This window comes from Netta rufina (genome assembly GCF_964035555.1).
Source record: "Netta rufina genome assembly, chromosome: Z".
NCBI lineage: Eukaryota > Metazoa > Chordata > Aves > Anseriformes > Anatidae > Netta > Netta rufina.
The window spans coordinates 45,513,278-45,530,263 of NC_140126.1; the positions used below are offsets into that span (position 1 = coordinate 45,513,278).

General features: G+C 36.2%; 1 protein-coding gene across 1 annotated transcript in view; it reads right to left on the reverse strand.

Moving 5' to 3' along the window:
- ADAMTS19 (ADAM metallopeptidase with thrombospondin type 1 motif 19) overlaps window positions 1-16,986 on the reverse strand; it is a gene marked incomplete at both ends in the record, with an annotated part of 162,348 nt that overhangs the window by 14,201 nt on the left and 131,161 nt on the right. The window contains 4 exons of the mRNA XM_084304756.1: window positions 9,000-9,152; window positions 11,090-11,294; window positions 13,657-13,792; window positions 16,707-16,860. Coding sequence (XP_084160882.1) covers window positions 9,000-9,152; window positions 11,090-11,294; window positions 13,657-13,792; window positions 16,707-16,860 — 648 coding nt within the window. The remainder of the gene's footprint in view (window positions 1-8,999; window positions 9,153-11,089; window positions 11,295-13,656; window positions 13,793-16,706; window positions 16,861-16,986) is intronic.

Here is a 16,986-nt window from a genome sequence, read left to right on the forward strand (position 1 = left end):
ATGTTACTTCTCTGTTCTATTAGCTCCTTTCCTTATTATTTATTTGTGATGTTATCTGATGGTATTTTTTGCACATAAATTCAGCATAGCTCCTTGGGAAACTGTGAAATTCTGATGGTCATTGTAGTCCCTATTTTACAGAATTTTGTTGAGAATAACCTTTTTTGACCAGGCATGACTGAGGGAGAATTAGTGTCAGCACAAGGACAGTGAAGGGATGCTTGCTGTTAACTCTTCATCATTCAGTAGAGATCTCTGTGATACACAGTTGGGCTGTGAAGCTCTGCACTGTAATGGTATAAATAAGTGTAAAGTAAAGCTTTCACTGGTCAAGCACCATTTATCTCCCTGGTGAATTATGTGTTAGCCTTCCAGAATCCTGCCTGTGCAAAGCTCTGAGGAGACCTTAACAAAAATTGGTTGTTATTTCTGGGAGACCACATGTTTAAGTCCTGAATATTGGACATTACTGCTGTTCAGTAATTCCTAAGTATGTTATTCTTTATTTAAATCAATGTTTATATGCATACATGTGCATATGTAAGTCCCTTGTAGCAGTAATGCATGGCCTGGCACTGCAAGGATCACAACCAGAAAGTTTGGGAATTGGTAGTTGGTCTGATCTAGTCTGTACTAGAATGGCTTAGAAGACAGTAGGCAGTGGCAAAGGAGGTGGTGAAAAGCAGTGCTCTGTAATTTCTGCCTTTGTATATCTGCATGACACGTCTCCCATCAGGTATACATGTAAATCTGTTTCCTTTGCCTGGGCTTCTTACCTTCAAGAGATCACAATGTCCAAATGTCAATAGGCAGCAATGGGAAAGCCTTAGAGTGTACCTGCTATCCTGTCTGTAGCGGAAACGCTTAACCATTACTCAAAGGCATCCTTCTTGTACTTTTAGCTCTAATAGTTATAGCTAAGTTTTTCTTTTTGTTTGTTTGTTTGTTTTTAAACAAGCTCCACACTGATTCCAATCTTATCCTTAACTTAATCTTATACTTAACTTAATCTTATTCTTAACTTAAAAAAAACAAACAAAGAAACAAAAAAAAAAAAAACCAACAACCATCCAGTGGCAAAGATTAATGTTGCAATACAGATGCACATGTAGGATCTTTTTCTCTGTGAGGATTTTAAGTAAAGGACATGGTGTTTAACAATTCAATCAAACTTCCTTCCTCAATTCATACCTTTGTGTCACTCCGTACAATTTCAAGAAGCCTTTAAAGTACTTGGTCCAAAAAAATCTCTTTACCAGAGCTTATCCAATTGACAGTATCTTGTATGACTTGTCATGCAATGCAAACATTTCAGCTTAATTTGGGGGAGCTGAAGTAATTAATTTTTAATTTTAAAGAATGTTTGAAAAATATTCATATCATTCTAGGCATTCACATTTTTACCATATTGTGTGTAGGTAAAGAAGATTCCTAAAATATTAAAAATGTTGTTATAGATTAGTATTTTGGAAATCTGAAGTGTATCCAGTTTCTGGACTATATATTACTGATTCTCTTCTCAGCATCATTGAAAAAAGCCATTAATGCTAACATGGAATAGCAGCCCTTTTCAGAATGCTAAACCCCCAAACCATCACTTTCCAGTGAGACTGTGGGAAGAATAATTTCCTCAAACACAGTCATTTGCCTGGTAAGAAAAGGGTCAAATCACAAAAAATCAGTGGATACTCTGAATTTAGTACACCACTAAAATATGTATCACATCTATCATATTTGGCAATGCCAGACTCCCAAATCTAGTAATTCAATAAATAACTAGACAAGCTGTCAATACAGAAGGTAATTACAGAACATAAAAGGACAGTTAGTTGTCAACAATAGAAAATGGCAAAATAGAGATGTTCTATCTGTGTGCAGCATGGATATCTAGAGCTTATTCAACTTAAGATGAGTTGGACCACATAATATAGAACTGAATTTCTTAAAATTCATGCAAACTGACACAGAAATTTCAAGTTTTCAACTTCACTGGAAAAAAAAGTTTGCTTTCATTACACAGATACATCTTTTTCTCACCAATAAGCCTGAACCCAGTCAGTAATCATTCCTGTCAGATCTGAAGAGTGACAATTGGTAAGGCAAATGGCAGCCAAACTGCTTCACTTAAAGCAATGGTTTAGTCTTTAAGAACCACAGAGAATATGGCTGGAAGAACAGCCCAGAAAATTTGTAAAGCTGCCCAAAGGTTCAAAGTCCATTACTGCATACTAATAGTAGTACTAACAATATTTATTTCTGAAATATTGATGGGTATAAATGGAAGAAAATGTTATTAATTTGTGAAGTTCTCAGTTACCTATTTTAGCAGGATTTTTACCACTTTACTTCTACTACCACAGAGTAAGAAATATCCAGATGTATTTCAGATTTCCTTTTCTTGTAGAATTTTCTACACCTCCTCTAACTGCTAATGTTTATGAAACTATCCTACAAATCAACCTTTTCACTACTGATTTGTGTTTCTTACACATATTTCTGCATGCCTCCCCGAAAACTGTTTAAAAATCAGCACAGTCCAAAGCAATTCAATTCCTGAACTCATCGGTGTTAACTTCTTCTGGAAGGTACAGATTTAACAGGCAACAACAATGGCAATGTAAGTGAACCTCTTCTTTCCACATACAACTCTTTCACATGGCACCATGCAGCATGCTGCACATCATGCAATGAGACTGTGACTGCACAGACTCCTTGAGCGTGGGGCTGGATTTGCCTCTGCTAAATGTTGCCATCTGCCAAGCATCCTCTGCTAGCTATCAGTTTTTGTTTGTTTGGTTGGTTGTTTAGTTTGTTGTCGCTGTTGTTGTTTCTCATTTTTTCACCTTTGTTTTGCATTATACTGCCTCTTGTAGACCCTGAGAAGGTTGCTATGGGCACTCAATTTCTTGAAGGGCATGTTCAAAACAAATATATAAAGGCTGTACCTTCTACTTGAGAACATCCTACAACACAGAGTAGAAAAAAGGTTAGCTGAAATCAGGTGGAATTAAAATGCTTTTCATTTTTTTCTTTCTGATTATCTACTTGAATTCTCTGCCTACCAAGCCTCTTGTCAGACAGAATTGCAAGCACCCTTCAGCATGGGCTGTAAGCACAGTATGTATGCACAGTTTTATGCATGTTCAAAATGGGTAATGTCTACTTTTAAAATCCCTGAGTCTTGTCAGTGCTTTTACCTTTTATGAAGGGTGGTCTTGATTTGTTTTTCTAGAAACTGACATTATATTTATTCAAGGCAAAATAGTATGGTACACTGAACTGATCTATAAAAGAAAAAACTATCTATCTGAAAAAAAATTATGTTAATATTACAGGATTGTTTGGAAATGAACAAAAACCTCCCCACTCTCATTTCATTATATTGGTATCTTCCATTTGATTTGCTCATACTTCTTTTCTGAAACAGGCATATCTCATTTGCTGGAATCTTACTGTATAATTAAGTCAATATAAACATTATCAACAAGATGACAATATTATTTTGACTTCAATTCAATTGACATCAAAGTCACATATTTCATTTGTCCATAGTCTTATTAATAGTTTCACATTTTGACTTCTGGCCAGCACTGCTCCACTCACAGAATTTAAAGAGCTAACAATCTTGGACTAGGATACAAAGAATAAAACTAAAGCTAATTACCTTGTCAGGAAAACTGCGGCATTAATAACATCCTAACTGTGAATTTTCAATTAAAGCAGACCAAATCATTTGAGATTATTTGCTATGGAAATTTAGTGGTTGTTTAAATGTTTAAAGTTTGAATACCCGATGTGGTTGAATAATTGGCAAAACTGAATTTGCTTTTTTCATTTTCCCCATTTTTATATGATTTTTGATCCAGACAAAAGAGTAGCAATCATCATCAGTGACAGCTGCTTTTTGTACCACTCAGCTGAGAGATCTCTCTGTGAACTGTTGGTTTCATTCTGTCTCTGTGCAACAGCTGGAGACTTTACTCCCTCCCCTCCTCTCTCCCTCCTCCCCTCCCCAACGTCTAGAGGGCACTGCATGTACGATCTTAAAAAAAAAAAAATTGAAATAGGACATGAGTTCTGAGATTTCTTGGTATAAAAATGAAGCAGTTGCTTCAGATGTCCTTTAGACTCACACCAAAAAAAAAAAAATAAAATAAAATAAAATAAATCAACCTTTGATCCTCCATTTTCTCTTCTTCAGACTACAGAAAAAGCTTTCACTTCTTTACTGTGAGGGTGACAGATCACTGAAGCAGATTGCCCATAGAGGTTGTGGAGTCTTATTCTCTGGAGATAATCAAAACGTGCATGGATGCCAACCTGCACGATGTGCTCTAGGTGATCCTGCTCGGCAGGGGGATTTGGACTAGATGAGGTCCCTTCCAACCTTGGCCATTCTGTGATTGTGTGAAAACAAACTACATTCCAACCATTGGGATCATTATCACAGAAGCTGTATTTGTATCCTCTTCATAAACATATCCACATTTCTATTTAGGAACTCAGATGGTGCTTCCTTTTTAGCTGCTCCTGAGTGCATCTTTTCTCTCCAGCTTCCTTAGCCCAATCTTTTTGTAGAATTTGTAGTCTGTTACCTTATCTGGTCTCCTTTATGCTTACACTTTATACTTCACTTCTTACAAATGGCTGCTCCTAAAATCTATTCCCTTGCACATTGTTTTGATCCTATTGTCCCTTGCTGAATCCCTCCAAAAGTTTTGGGTATATCAAATAAAAGTTAAGCTTTTTATTATTGTTTTCAAAACCTACATTTCTCTCCACAGTATTTTCCCTCCCAAAATTCATCCTGCTTTTTATATATACTTCATTTATTCTATCAATGTTCTGAATTTTATAGATAATTGAAAAACAAGAACAAAACCAAAAAACCTTCCAATATATAAAGTATCCTAAACATGACCTTATGACCTTTGAGTATCCCATGCTGTTGTCATCTAAGTGTTCATACTTGGAGAATTCGTTCTACAATGATGTGTTCTCTTGTAAGCCAACTAGATGTGTAAACATGCAGTGCATATGCATTTGATTTCACTTCTTCCCATGCTTACTTGTTTCTCCTTAGATGATGAATTCCCCTGAGGATGACCTAAAGCTTGTATAGCCTTGAAATGGGTGGTAAATGTGCAGCTTAGTAAAGAACACTGCTGCTGTTAAGAGTGAGCTACAACGTGCCCTTTTTGGGCCTGTATTAGATACGGTTATCTTTCCTCATCTGAAGGGAACATTTATGTTGTTCAGCATCAATTCCAAAGACACCGTTTACTGCGAAAATGTAATAGCTAATGTTTCTAGGTGGTGGATCCAGCAGCTCAGTTTGAGCCTTTATTCTTTACTCTCTCAACACACTCATGAGGGCAGGCACAGAGTCTAACTGAACAGACATATTTAGCATATGGAGCCACCTTGCTGACTTAAGAGCTATTGTGGAGTTCAATGCTCCATGCACTCCAGATTATACAGCATACTTTTAAATTAAGCAAAAATTTTAGAAAGATTGATGTATTTATTGACTTATTGGAGCCTGCCATTTTGGTCAAATATTCTTTGATCTTGGTATTGTTAAAATGTTAAGTAAAAGAATTATTTGATCTCTATGTGACTGTACCTCTAAAACAAATTAACTCCATTACAACACTACCATGATTATTAATAATGTTATCTTTTCAGTAACAGTTCAATTTAAGCTTCATTTAAAATTATGCCTTAAGAGTTCAAGGCAAGCGGCAAAGCCAATAAGGATCACATTAAGCCTCTTGTTTCAATGTGTGAGAAGCGTCATTTGGATTTTTCAAGCCAAGTCTTGGCATTAGCTTGGGGGAACTTGGCTCTGCTCAAAGAAACAGCCTTCTGTCAATGTCAAGAATGATCCTAAAGAGTAAAAACAGTGAACACAGAAGGCTGCACTGAACCTCTGAGTAGAAACAAACAGTGAGCAAAGATTAACATTTATCTGAGCTTTCCATTTGTTTCCCCCATTGCAGACATATTAATATGTATGCCATGACTTCATGTTGCTATGTACTCTAGTAATGGAACAGAATAGTAACAGGGAAAAAAAAGGAAATCCAAGTATATTTTAAATTGAACTCATGTCTCTGTAGAGAAATTAAAGCATCTATTTTTTGGTATAAATCTTGGAAAATCTCAGCTGCATAAGTCACTCTCAGGCTGCATGTTTACTGTTCAAAAGTTTTTGTCAATTCTGTATGAAATATTTCCTCATCTTCTGATTCTGAAGTTTCAAGTACTATTTAGGTGACAGTGTTAGAGCCTTGACAGAAGTAGGAAAGAACATTTGAGATGTCAGCAAATTTTAAACAGGAAGAAATATGTTCTTGTACATTCATCTGTGACATGGATTTTTGTGAAAAGTGTTTTGTGAATTAGAGAATAAAGCCCTTCTTTTCTCCAGAGGGCACTGGGAACACAGCGTAACTGTCTGAGCATCCTCACATAGCCTCAGCAATGCTGATTTGAACGACTGCTTCAAGAAAGCAGATGGTCATTTCTCCACAGTCTACTCCCTGCTAGTGCTAGTGCTAAATGATGCAAGTTTTTACTGCAGTTTTGTGGTATGGAGATGCAAATACTAGACTTACTTCCAAACACATCCTCATGTAAAAGTAACCCTACTATTGGAGATTAATTCTGGCTGTTGCTTTAAAAATAAATGGCTATAACACCTTGTGTTTCTGAAGTAGCTAAGACAGGGGGGTTATCCTCTAGTTTCTATGAGGGTGTTCCAAAATATCAAATATTTTAAATTATCACTAGTATAAAAGCAAACAAACAAAGAAACACCCATAATTTGGCACTACCATTTAATCATCTATCCTTTAAATATGAAAAATAACTCATAAAGAAGACAAGAGAATGGAATAAACAGTAACGTGATAGTAACAATTTGTACCCCATAGTCATAAAATAAGAGCTCCCAAGCAGAATTCTATGAAACACTAGTTGCCCACAGAGTACTTGCAGCTAATTCTTGGAAGACTGGCTAGTCATACTCTGCTGGCTTTAGTCCTTGTTTCCAGCTGTTACATCACATGAAAGACAACTAAAAATATATTAAATACTTCTCCATACAAGCAAGTTAAACAGCTTCTGCAGTAATTTTTAATGCACTGAAAGTAGAAGAGGTGTGTGCAAAAGTTACAAATAGACGCAAAAAAAAAAAAAAAGTTTAGAATCTCTCTGAACTGTGGTCTGTGATATGACAAAAAAAAAAAACAAAAAACAAACAAACAAAAAAAAAAAAAAACAAAAACAACACTTGACTCTCAAGAGTCATTTTCAGCATTTCAGCATGTTTTGGATATTTTAAGCTGTATCACATGTTGAGGTAGGTTCCTAGTCCAAAACCACAGTTGATCACAGATCTATCCAATATTTTCTGATGCTTTTTGGCCTGTGCTTATGTATCTCATTGAAATCAAAGCCCTCATGCCATGGAAATGGCTTACTGACAGTTACATCAGATGTTCAGAAAAAGACAGTAAAAGGTGCTTCCTAGATATTAAATGGTCTACGTGGAAATCGAATAGGCTGAAGGAGGGCCACAAAGATGATACGGGGCCTGGAGCATCTTCCCTATGAGGAAAGGCTGAGAGACCTGGGTCTGTTCAGTCTGGAGAAAAGAAGACTGAGGAGGGGATCTTATTAATGTTTATAAATGTTTATAGATATTTAAAAGTGTGGGAGATAGAGGGATTTGGCCAACTTCTTCTCAGTGGTTTGTGGGGACAGGACAAGGGGTAATGACCACAAAATGGAGCACAGGAAGTTCCACACCAACATGCGAAAGTACTTCACGATGAGGGTGATGGAGACTGGAACATACTGCCCAGGGAGGTTGTGGAGTCTCTTTCTCTGGAGATATTCAAGGCTCATCTGGATGTCTACCTGAGCAGCCTGCTTTGGCAGGGGGGTTAGACCCAATGATCTTTCAAGGTCCCTTCCAACCCCTACAATTCTGTGGTTCTGTGAAGGTGCATCCTTATGAGGCTGAAGAGTATAACTTATAAGAAACATGGAAGAGTAAGATGTGCAAATACAAATTAATGAAACCTGCAAACTATGAGTTTGAATGGACCTACAGTGGAGGATAAGAATTAGAATTTATTACAGTTGGGTAACATCTAAATGGCAAACACCCCTGTTTGGGAAAAAGGCATGGAGGGGTAGCGGGGGATGGGATGTCCAAAGCAAATTGCTCTAAACGTTTAGTAGTGGAAATTAAGTTATTTGGCCAGAAACATTTTGTTAAGCAACACTTGAAACAGATTCCAAATTATCATGGGAAATGCATGACAGAATTAGGACAGACAACAGCAACCTTTAGGTTCCTGCCAGCCTATAATGGAAATGGAAGTGGTGAATAAATACAATAGAGCATCTCACCAAAGCATGTACTACATACAGCCAATTGATAGCCTGTATGCTATAATCCAGACATATTCAGGAAGCTCTTGCTGTGAGCCAAACACAGTATACAGTGCACATGATACATTCTCTCAGTAAGATATCAAGCCAGAAGCAGACAAGAAAATATATTAAACTGAAAATAAAGAAAGATTACAGACATGATTACTGATGATTTGCTTAATCAATTGCTATCAATATTTTCAAACAGGTCTGAAAATGGAGTAATCCTGATAGGTATCTTTGAAACACAGATACCTGAATGCATCTCTTACTCTTTAATTCCATGATTTTTTTGCCTGCCTGCTAGAAACAGTAAATTTATATCACGTTTGCATAATATAGAAGATGCACCTCAGGCTTTCTTCACATTCTTGATTTTTATTTACACTTTGGCCACAGTGTGACTTTATGTTTCGGTTGTTTTCTTTTTCGCAGTCTTATTGTTCCCTTAGTTGGGAGAGTCCTACACATCTGATAGATACAATACTTACAGAGAATTCAGTTTGCAAAATCTATTATACTATGGGAAGCTAGTATTAAGGATGACTCACCTTAGACCAGTCTCCCATTCTCCAGATGTAGCATTTGGAATAGTCCTCACAGTCCTCTGCTTCTTTAGGTCTCGTGGACAAAACACATTTCTTGCGGGGATTTGTACACCTCACAGTCCGATGCCGTACTCCCTTACCACACTTTACAGAGCACTGTTGAAAAAAAGATGTTTTGCAGCTTTCTAAAAAAGGCATAGTTACCCCCTGTTACCTCCTTCTAACGCCATCTGCCAAGATACCATATCTAATTCAGGACTTCAGTGATTTCCTGATTTCTAATCCTTGATTGCATAGACAGAAAGTTTGTTAAAAGCTAACACATGAACAAAAATTCCTCATCATAATGATTATATTTGCATTTTCATCTCAAAATATATAATTTGATCAAAAATTATTTCCTTAAGGAAAAAAATAAGCCTTAAAAATTGTATTTGGATACGAAAACATTTGAAAAGTTTTGATGAAACAAATGCAAAATGTTGCAGTAAAACTGTTATGCAATCATTGTTCAAAGAATTAAGGGAGATATAATGAAAGAGAATCTAAATAATGTTTGTGCGAACAAGACATGAAACAATTTCAAATAAATTTCACTAGTAGCTAACAGATTATTTTAAGAAGAAAAAAGTTAAAATGTAAAAGAAAATGCTGTAAATCTACACAAGAATCCAGACTGAATTCAAATTCTTTGCATATATAGCATGTGACAAGTCTTCAAGTTGCACAGAAGGTCTTAATCTATGTGTTTTTTTTCCCCACTATTCCTATTTACACTGCCAAAAATTATGCCATTTCCTTCTTAAAACATTATCACTGGTTTTGATCATCCCACTGCTTGCAGATCAAAATTATCCTTTGCCAAACTGATTATAACTGCAGGAAGCAGTAATGGCTAACTTCCAATATAACAGTGATAGTAGGAATTGCCATGGGAAACACCTCACTCTTCAAAATATATTTATTAATTCCAGAAGAAATATACTTACTTATATGTCATATATATTTGTCATATAACAACCAACTAAAAAAAGTGGATTTCTTTCTCACACCTGGAAAGTGTGATAATGGAATAGAATAAATGGAAGTGTACACCATTCTTCTCACAACCAACTTTTGTGTTTTAAACCTCTGTACCAAACCAGAACTGTGGCTATTTGCTCCTCTTATCTCTATCTTAACATCTTTCTTTTAACTCTTTGAAAACATTTCCTATGTCATAGCTCTTCCTCACTTGAGGATCAAGTGAGCACAGGAACCCGAACAATGCTCTGTACCCACATTCAGAAGCTGCTGTTTTGAGCCTGATGGCACTCATAGCACAGCTTGTAGTGTGGGAAGCACTTAGAATTGCTGTATTCTTCCAATGGAGGCAGAAGGTCTAAATAAATACTTTCAGCTTGTCCAGATGACAACAATAACAAATCCCCTCTTCCTCTGCAGTCAACTACTTTAAGAAGCTTTTTAGAAGAAAACCAAATGGACACACATATTAAAATATCTTAAGATAATAAAGGTTTTTGAATGGTAACTACATTCAACAGCAACGCTTCAGAATACAATGGATCCAAAATTGTGTTATTTACAGGTCCTATATTTACAGGTTCACTGTTTTTGCTGTTCTTAGGAAAAGAGGTAAGAAGAGAGAGGAATGGAAGGAAATGTCCTTTTTGCAAACAACTGCCTTCATAGCCTCTCTGCATTTCAACAGCAGCAACCTTCTTAATAACATCTCTTGGTACAACAGTACCTCACAGATGCTCACACTCTGAACCCAAGTTCTGGTAGCTGATAAGTGACTGCCTTAAATCCATTTGCCCCTAGTTACCTGCTACCAAGCTCAGGATATACTTGATTATATGTGCTTGAAAAATGTCCAAATGAAACTGTTTCAGGACATTAACTAGGTAAAATGTAGTGGTTCTACATGGTTTGTTTTCCTAGTCCCTGATCCTTTTGCCGAGTCATTGCACGAGGAACCTGAAAATCATTAGGCTGAACTAAGCCGCTTGCCGGTGAAAAAAATCTCATTCTCAGAACACAGTAAGGCATAAATAATCATTGTGGATTATTTATACGAATAAATGCAGCACCTCAGACCAGACTCCTGCCTCCCACACAGTCATGCAGTCCTGGCCCTCACAGCGCTGTGCAGAAGCAGGCTTTGGCCCAAGGCAATCCCTCTCCCTTGCTCTGATCAGGGTCCCATTTCTTAGCTGCTGTGTGCAGGCTACTTGTCTGTTCTGGGTCCCTTTTCCACATGTCCTTGAACATGGAGTCCATTCAGTCATCATCCATCTACAAAGAAATACAGGCAATACAGTAAGGAGAAATCAGGAAGGAAGAAGTCCTATTAGGTCATCTGTTCTCTTGCTTAGCACTACTTGGTTACCCAAAACATACTTACAAATTTTCTCTTTCCTTTTAAGTTAACTGTCTGTAACTGTGTTAACAGACTGATTACTAATCTAGCATAATTTACATTTAAATAATATGTTAATCTTCATATAATTTAATTCCCAGCCCATTGTTTCTATGTTTTTAGAGTACTCACTTGTCATTATAATTCCAATTAGAAAAGTTCCATAATACAATCACACACATTTCAAATATGATGGATCAGGCAGTATTTTTTTTTTAATTATTTTCTGTCTATCTATATGACTACCTATTTGTCAAATGCATATGCCCTTCAATTAAGGTCCCATAAGTTTCAATACAGAATCACTCCTGTGTGAAAAGCTGGTTGCTCTGGAAGAAGTACAGAAGCTCGGTTTTCTTCGTGTTCTTTAGGATCAGGCCTAACTCAGGTTACATAGTTTAAATTACAGCAACAGGGAAGGTTGATGCAGCTTGGCATAGTCTGCATACCTGGAAAGTAATCACTCTGGAATATAATTTTCCCCAAATGTTCTGTAGCTCCAGACTATGGCCACATGCCCTTAAAAATCAAAAAGTTCTGCCATTAATGCAGCACACAAGTATACCCCAGGAGACTAGATTTGCAAGGGAGTCTTCGGTAAACCAAAGTTCTACAAATCTGTTCCAACCATCTGTCAGACAATTATTGTAAGAAAACGAAACATTGAACTAAGTTATTTTTTTTATTATTATTATTAGCAGTCCAGAGACTCAATTTACAAATCATAGCCTGTCAAGATAATGCAATAGACTTTAAGATATTTCTTCGATTGCCAGAAACAAACAAGTTATGCAACCATATGTCCTAGCTCAGTTTCTGTTGAAAGCTAACAATATTTGTTTTGTAAGAATCCTGAATACCGTGGTAAAATCTGGATCATGATATCTTTCTACCTGTCTCAGCACAGCAATTAATAACACCTACAATTTTTCATTTAATAAGCTGGAAAAAGTACAGAATGTTAAAAATACATATTTGACAATGCCTTAGAAAAAGATCAGACTATTTCATTTCTACCTATTTAGTATACAATGTTATTAATATAATAAAATATGAAATTGGTCAATTATGCATATAATCAAATATAAATCTGTCCACTGTGTAATGTCTGTGGAAATCCAAACATCAGTAGTTCAGTCTTGCTTAAAATGTGTAAGTTGCATTTCATCTATTTTAGTATTTCATCCTATCCAAAAAAGCTATGTCTGCTGGTTCATTTTGCATTACTTTCTTTAATAATATATGTACTATATTTACTTTGCATTGTCTTCAAAAATTCCACCTACCTCTCCTCCAGATGACTCATGTAGATCCATCTCAGTGCTTACCCCCAGAACTCTTAGCTGACTATCGCCAGCTGCTGTCCATACCTTGAAAGGTGGCAGACACCTTTCCCTACGTCCCAAGTCTGCACAGTAACTCGGGACTTCCTTAGTTGTGGTTCTTAGCTGCCATTACGAAAAAAAAAGATGGTAAACCCTGAAAACGGGCCATCATACCATCCTGGCCAGCCACTGATAGGAACAAGATGCCAGCTTGGCTGCAGGTATGCCAGACAGAGGGGTGGGAGGAGTACTCTACAGGGTATATGCTGCAGCTGCCTCACTTGGTGAAATTCAGAGAAAAACAACTCTTTCTGCTTCTTCCATCAGAGTCTAGTGTCTGCATATTGACAAGGGATTGAGGGCAGTGGTAGTAGAAGAGTGAGGGGAAGGCTTTCTACACTTTGGGTTAAATCAGTGGAGATGAACAGATTAACAGATTGTTTATCTATTTATTTATTTATTTACTGCTTTGTGCACTCAGATATTTCTGAGTGCTTTTAAAGGAGTACAGCCCTGACTAAGCTACAACAACAAAATATAACAATACATCATTAATTATAACCATGTTATTAAATCCATTGTTATATAAACAGCAATTAAATTTCAATTCATAGTACACATCAGCCAGTGAGAACTCCTATCGAGGAAAGTAATGAGCTGCTTTATTGAATGAGAATTGATTTAGACATGTGCTTAAGGACTCTTTCATTAAAACTCAGGAGAAACAGCAGCCAATGTTTCAGTGTTCCGTATATTTCACACTATAACCTTTTCTTCTATGTATGTTCTATGTATTTTGTTCTATGTATTTACTGCACATTCAATGCCAGAGGCAGTCATTTCTCTTTGTAGCTCCTGAGATGTTTACTTCTAGTTATTTATGACAGTGTTAAGTTAACCAAATCAGTATTACCTGGTCTGGCATGGCTGTTCATTACACTTTCGGATCTGTGGTTCAGGTTTTGTTAAATATTTGCACTTCTTGTTGTCCACAAGACTGATATTCTTGTTCATAATCTTTGTACAAGAGACTGTTGTTTTTCTTTCACCTAGTAAAAAAAATAAAGCAGGTATGTGGAGAAACCAGGAATATGCAACTTTGTTAATAAAGGAAGGCCAGTGGTATCCTTATCAGATACAGTTATTTTATGGTCAGTTTGGAAAAAAGAAGTGTAAAATCTACATGTGTGTTAATCTGAAGTGAAAAACAAACGTAGCAGTGAGTCCAATGGAGATATTAAAGTTTGTAGGGAACAAGGTATTTTCTTTTTCCAGTATTTACACACCACTGTCAACAGAGTTTTGCTGCTTTATTCCTGCAACAAGTCATAGGCCAAAGCCTTAGTCTTAACTGGCATTCTTGTTTCCTTCTCAACCACCAAGACCCTAGTGTTGAGAACGGCTTGCAGAAAAATTGCACAGTAAGGAGAAGATATGTTTTTCCATTAATATATAAGTTAAGGAAAGGAATAACAAGTCCTGCCCTCTGTATTGATTAGTAGTTTAGTAGTTCTGTCCAGTTTAGCAGTACACTGGCACATGTGGCCAGCTCTCAGCCAAAGAGATTCAGCTCATAAAGCCTTTGGTAAGGAGCCTGCACCATTCTCCAACTGCACCATTCTCAGTGGACTAAAGAAGCCATATAACTGATCTGATCTGTAGGGTAATCATTTAGGAAGCTGGGTACTGCCTGTGTATGTTCTAATGCATGTTCTATTACACAAACTGTGCTTTGATGGATGGGTTGGGACCTTGTGTCTCTTGAAGCTGAACGGGTAAGAAATCAGAATTTAATGTAATACTTACAACAAGCAGTAGCTTGTAATCAGATGGGAGCATAATTTTTAGAAAACTAGCAAGCCTTGCATTAAAGATGTTAGTTAGTAGAAAATAACTTCATAACCATTTGTTCCTATAGTTATGTTACAACACCCTGTTTCTATCTGGAAGTTTACTTACAAACAGGGTGTGTGCAGGAGCAGGGCAGACATAAGAATTCAGTATTTGCTAGTGGTCAGAAATGTGTTTGTGGGTTGAGCAGTGAAGCTATAAATATTCATTATGTGTTTGACCACAACTGACATTTTACACAGCATTTGTGTACGTGAGAGCACATGTAACTAATATATCATGCACAGCATTTGAAATGTTTGACATTTTTTTCTGCATTTACATATACATCTCTGTATTCATATTCCCTCCCACACTAAGAAAGCTTCTCTGCAACACAGGAGGTTACAGACCGTTACATGTATAAACATGCACAAAGCCACATGGCTTCATGAATACTTCTCATCCTGACATATATTTTAAACATTTAATGAAAACTACTGATAATTGTTATATACTTTAATCAGATTTATCAAAATACTGGTGTTAAAATTTCAAGCACAAATATTTACACAGAGTACAATATGCATCATTTCAATTTCATTATTAGTTCTTATTAAACCAAAGAACTAAAAGAAGAATTAAAGTTGTTTTGCCTAAGGTATGAAAAATCTTTCACTTGTATTTCAGAATATTTGCAGTAAAAATACCTTTCATGGAACTTTGCATTAACTCAGCTATTTTAAACAATAACAAAACGTGATGGCCAGTTACAACAGAAAAAATATGATAAATAAACATTACAGTAAAACACTTCAATATTTATTTAAGCATTAATGTAGAAAAAAAAAAAATCACTGACATACTGCACTTCAGGACTTTTCCAGATGATAAGTAACTTTAGAAATAACTGAGGCAATAATGAGAGATTGTGGTAGCATTCAAATTATTCTAAAAATATTTCAGGAAACTGTAAAAAGCATGAATATTCCAAGTGAGTATGAGTGCACTATGAAGAAACAGAGGATGATACTAGCACCACGTACAAAATGCCTTCAGGGAAGAAGCTTTCTTACCAAACCACAAAAGGCATGTTTATGGAAACTACAGTAATCTGTCGTGACACCAGGACTGTTCACAGAGTCAAAGTAGCTAGAACACAGTGTTCTTTGTGTTGCTGTTATGAGAAGGTAAAGCATTTCCAGGCTTTCTTATTTGAACTACAAGGTGCATAGCAATTTTCAGGACTGCTGATCACAGCAGCCATGATTATCAATGTTGTAAGCTGGAAAGACAGGTATCAATAATCAATCTAGTATTCACCATGTAAGCCCGACTAATTAATTTACAACATATAAACAGATTTCTATAGGTAGCATTCATAAAAACACTCTTACATGTTTCCCACTGTAATCACCTTTTCTAATAACCAGCTTCTAAATAGTTACCAATTTTAAAGGATTGTGTTACAGTAATATTGCTCATGTTCCAATATTTGTTTTCATATTTGCATTTTGTTCTTCCAAATTCACATTTTTTTATGGTTCATAAACATAAACATAGGAAAACTATTGCATCAGCATACTAATATCTGCTGTTGCAATATTTGTTCCATATGCTTCTGGATCTCAACTCATGTTACTAACGGTACATATTTGATCCGAGATTGGGGTTCAGCTTTTCTGTAGTTTGAAATGTCTTTTACAGATCGTTTTTCTTCAGTAGTTCCAAATACACAGTGGAATGCACATGAACTTTCTATTCTTGTTCTAGCTCTTGCACTTGTATTTCTTCTTGGAAACCGGGTCCCGAATTTACTTTTTTAATCAAGTTTTGGTTCCTTCACTAATATTTTCTTTCTACCAACTTTATTTAGTTTGAATCTTTACCTGGAGTTATCAGTATTCTTTTAATATAACCAGGAGGAACATGACAGAAATATGTCCACTGTTCCAAGGAATCATACAAGTTGCAATGAGGATATTACTAATAAATACATTGCAGTGATCATCAGTCTGAAATATTAATATATCATTTGTTTTAGTCATCATATATATACATGAATATATATATATATACATTAAAAATATTGTAGATGCAGTGTGTGTGTGTGCTTTTTAAAAAAATTTTTACCTCCTCCACATACAGCATCACAGTCCTCCCAGCCAGAATGAGTCCACATGAAAAGAGGCTCTGGTACTTTAGAGCTTTGATTCTCAGGAGGAGGATCCAGTGGGATTGTGTACTCATAGTGTAGACCATAGTTCTGGTCATGGAATAGCAGCACCTGTAATTATAGAGAAGGAAAACCTTTCTATGTGCACAGGAACTATTGAAGACAAACTTCGACTTGAGAAGAGATAATCTTGAAGAGCATGCCAGAATGACTTAATGCACTGTAGCCTTTAGACCC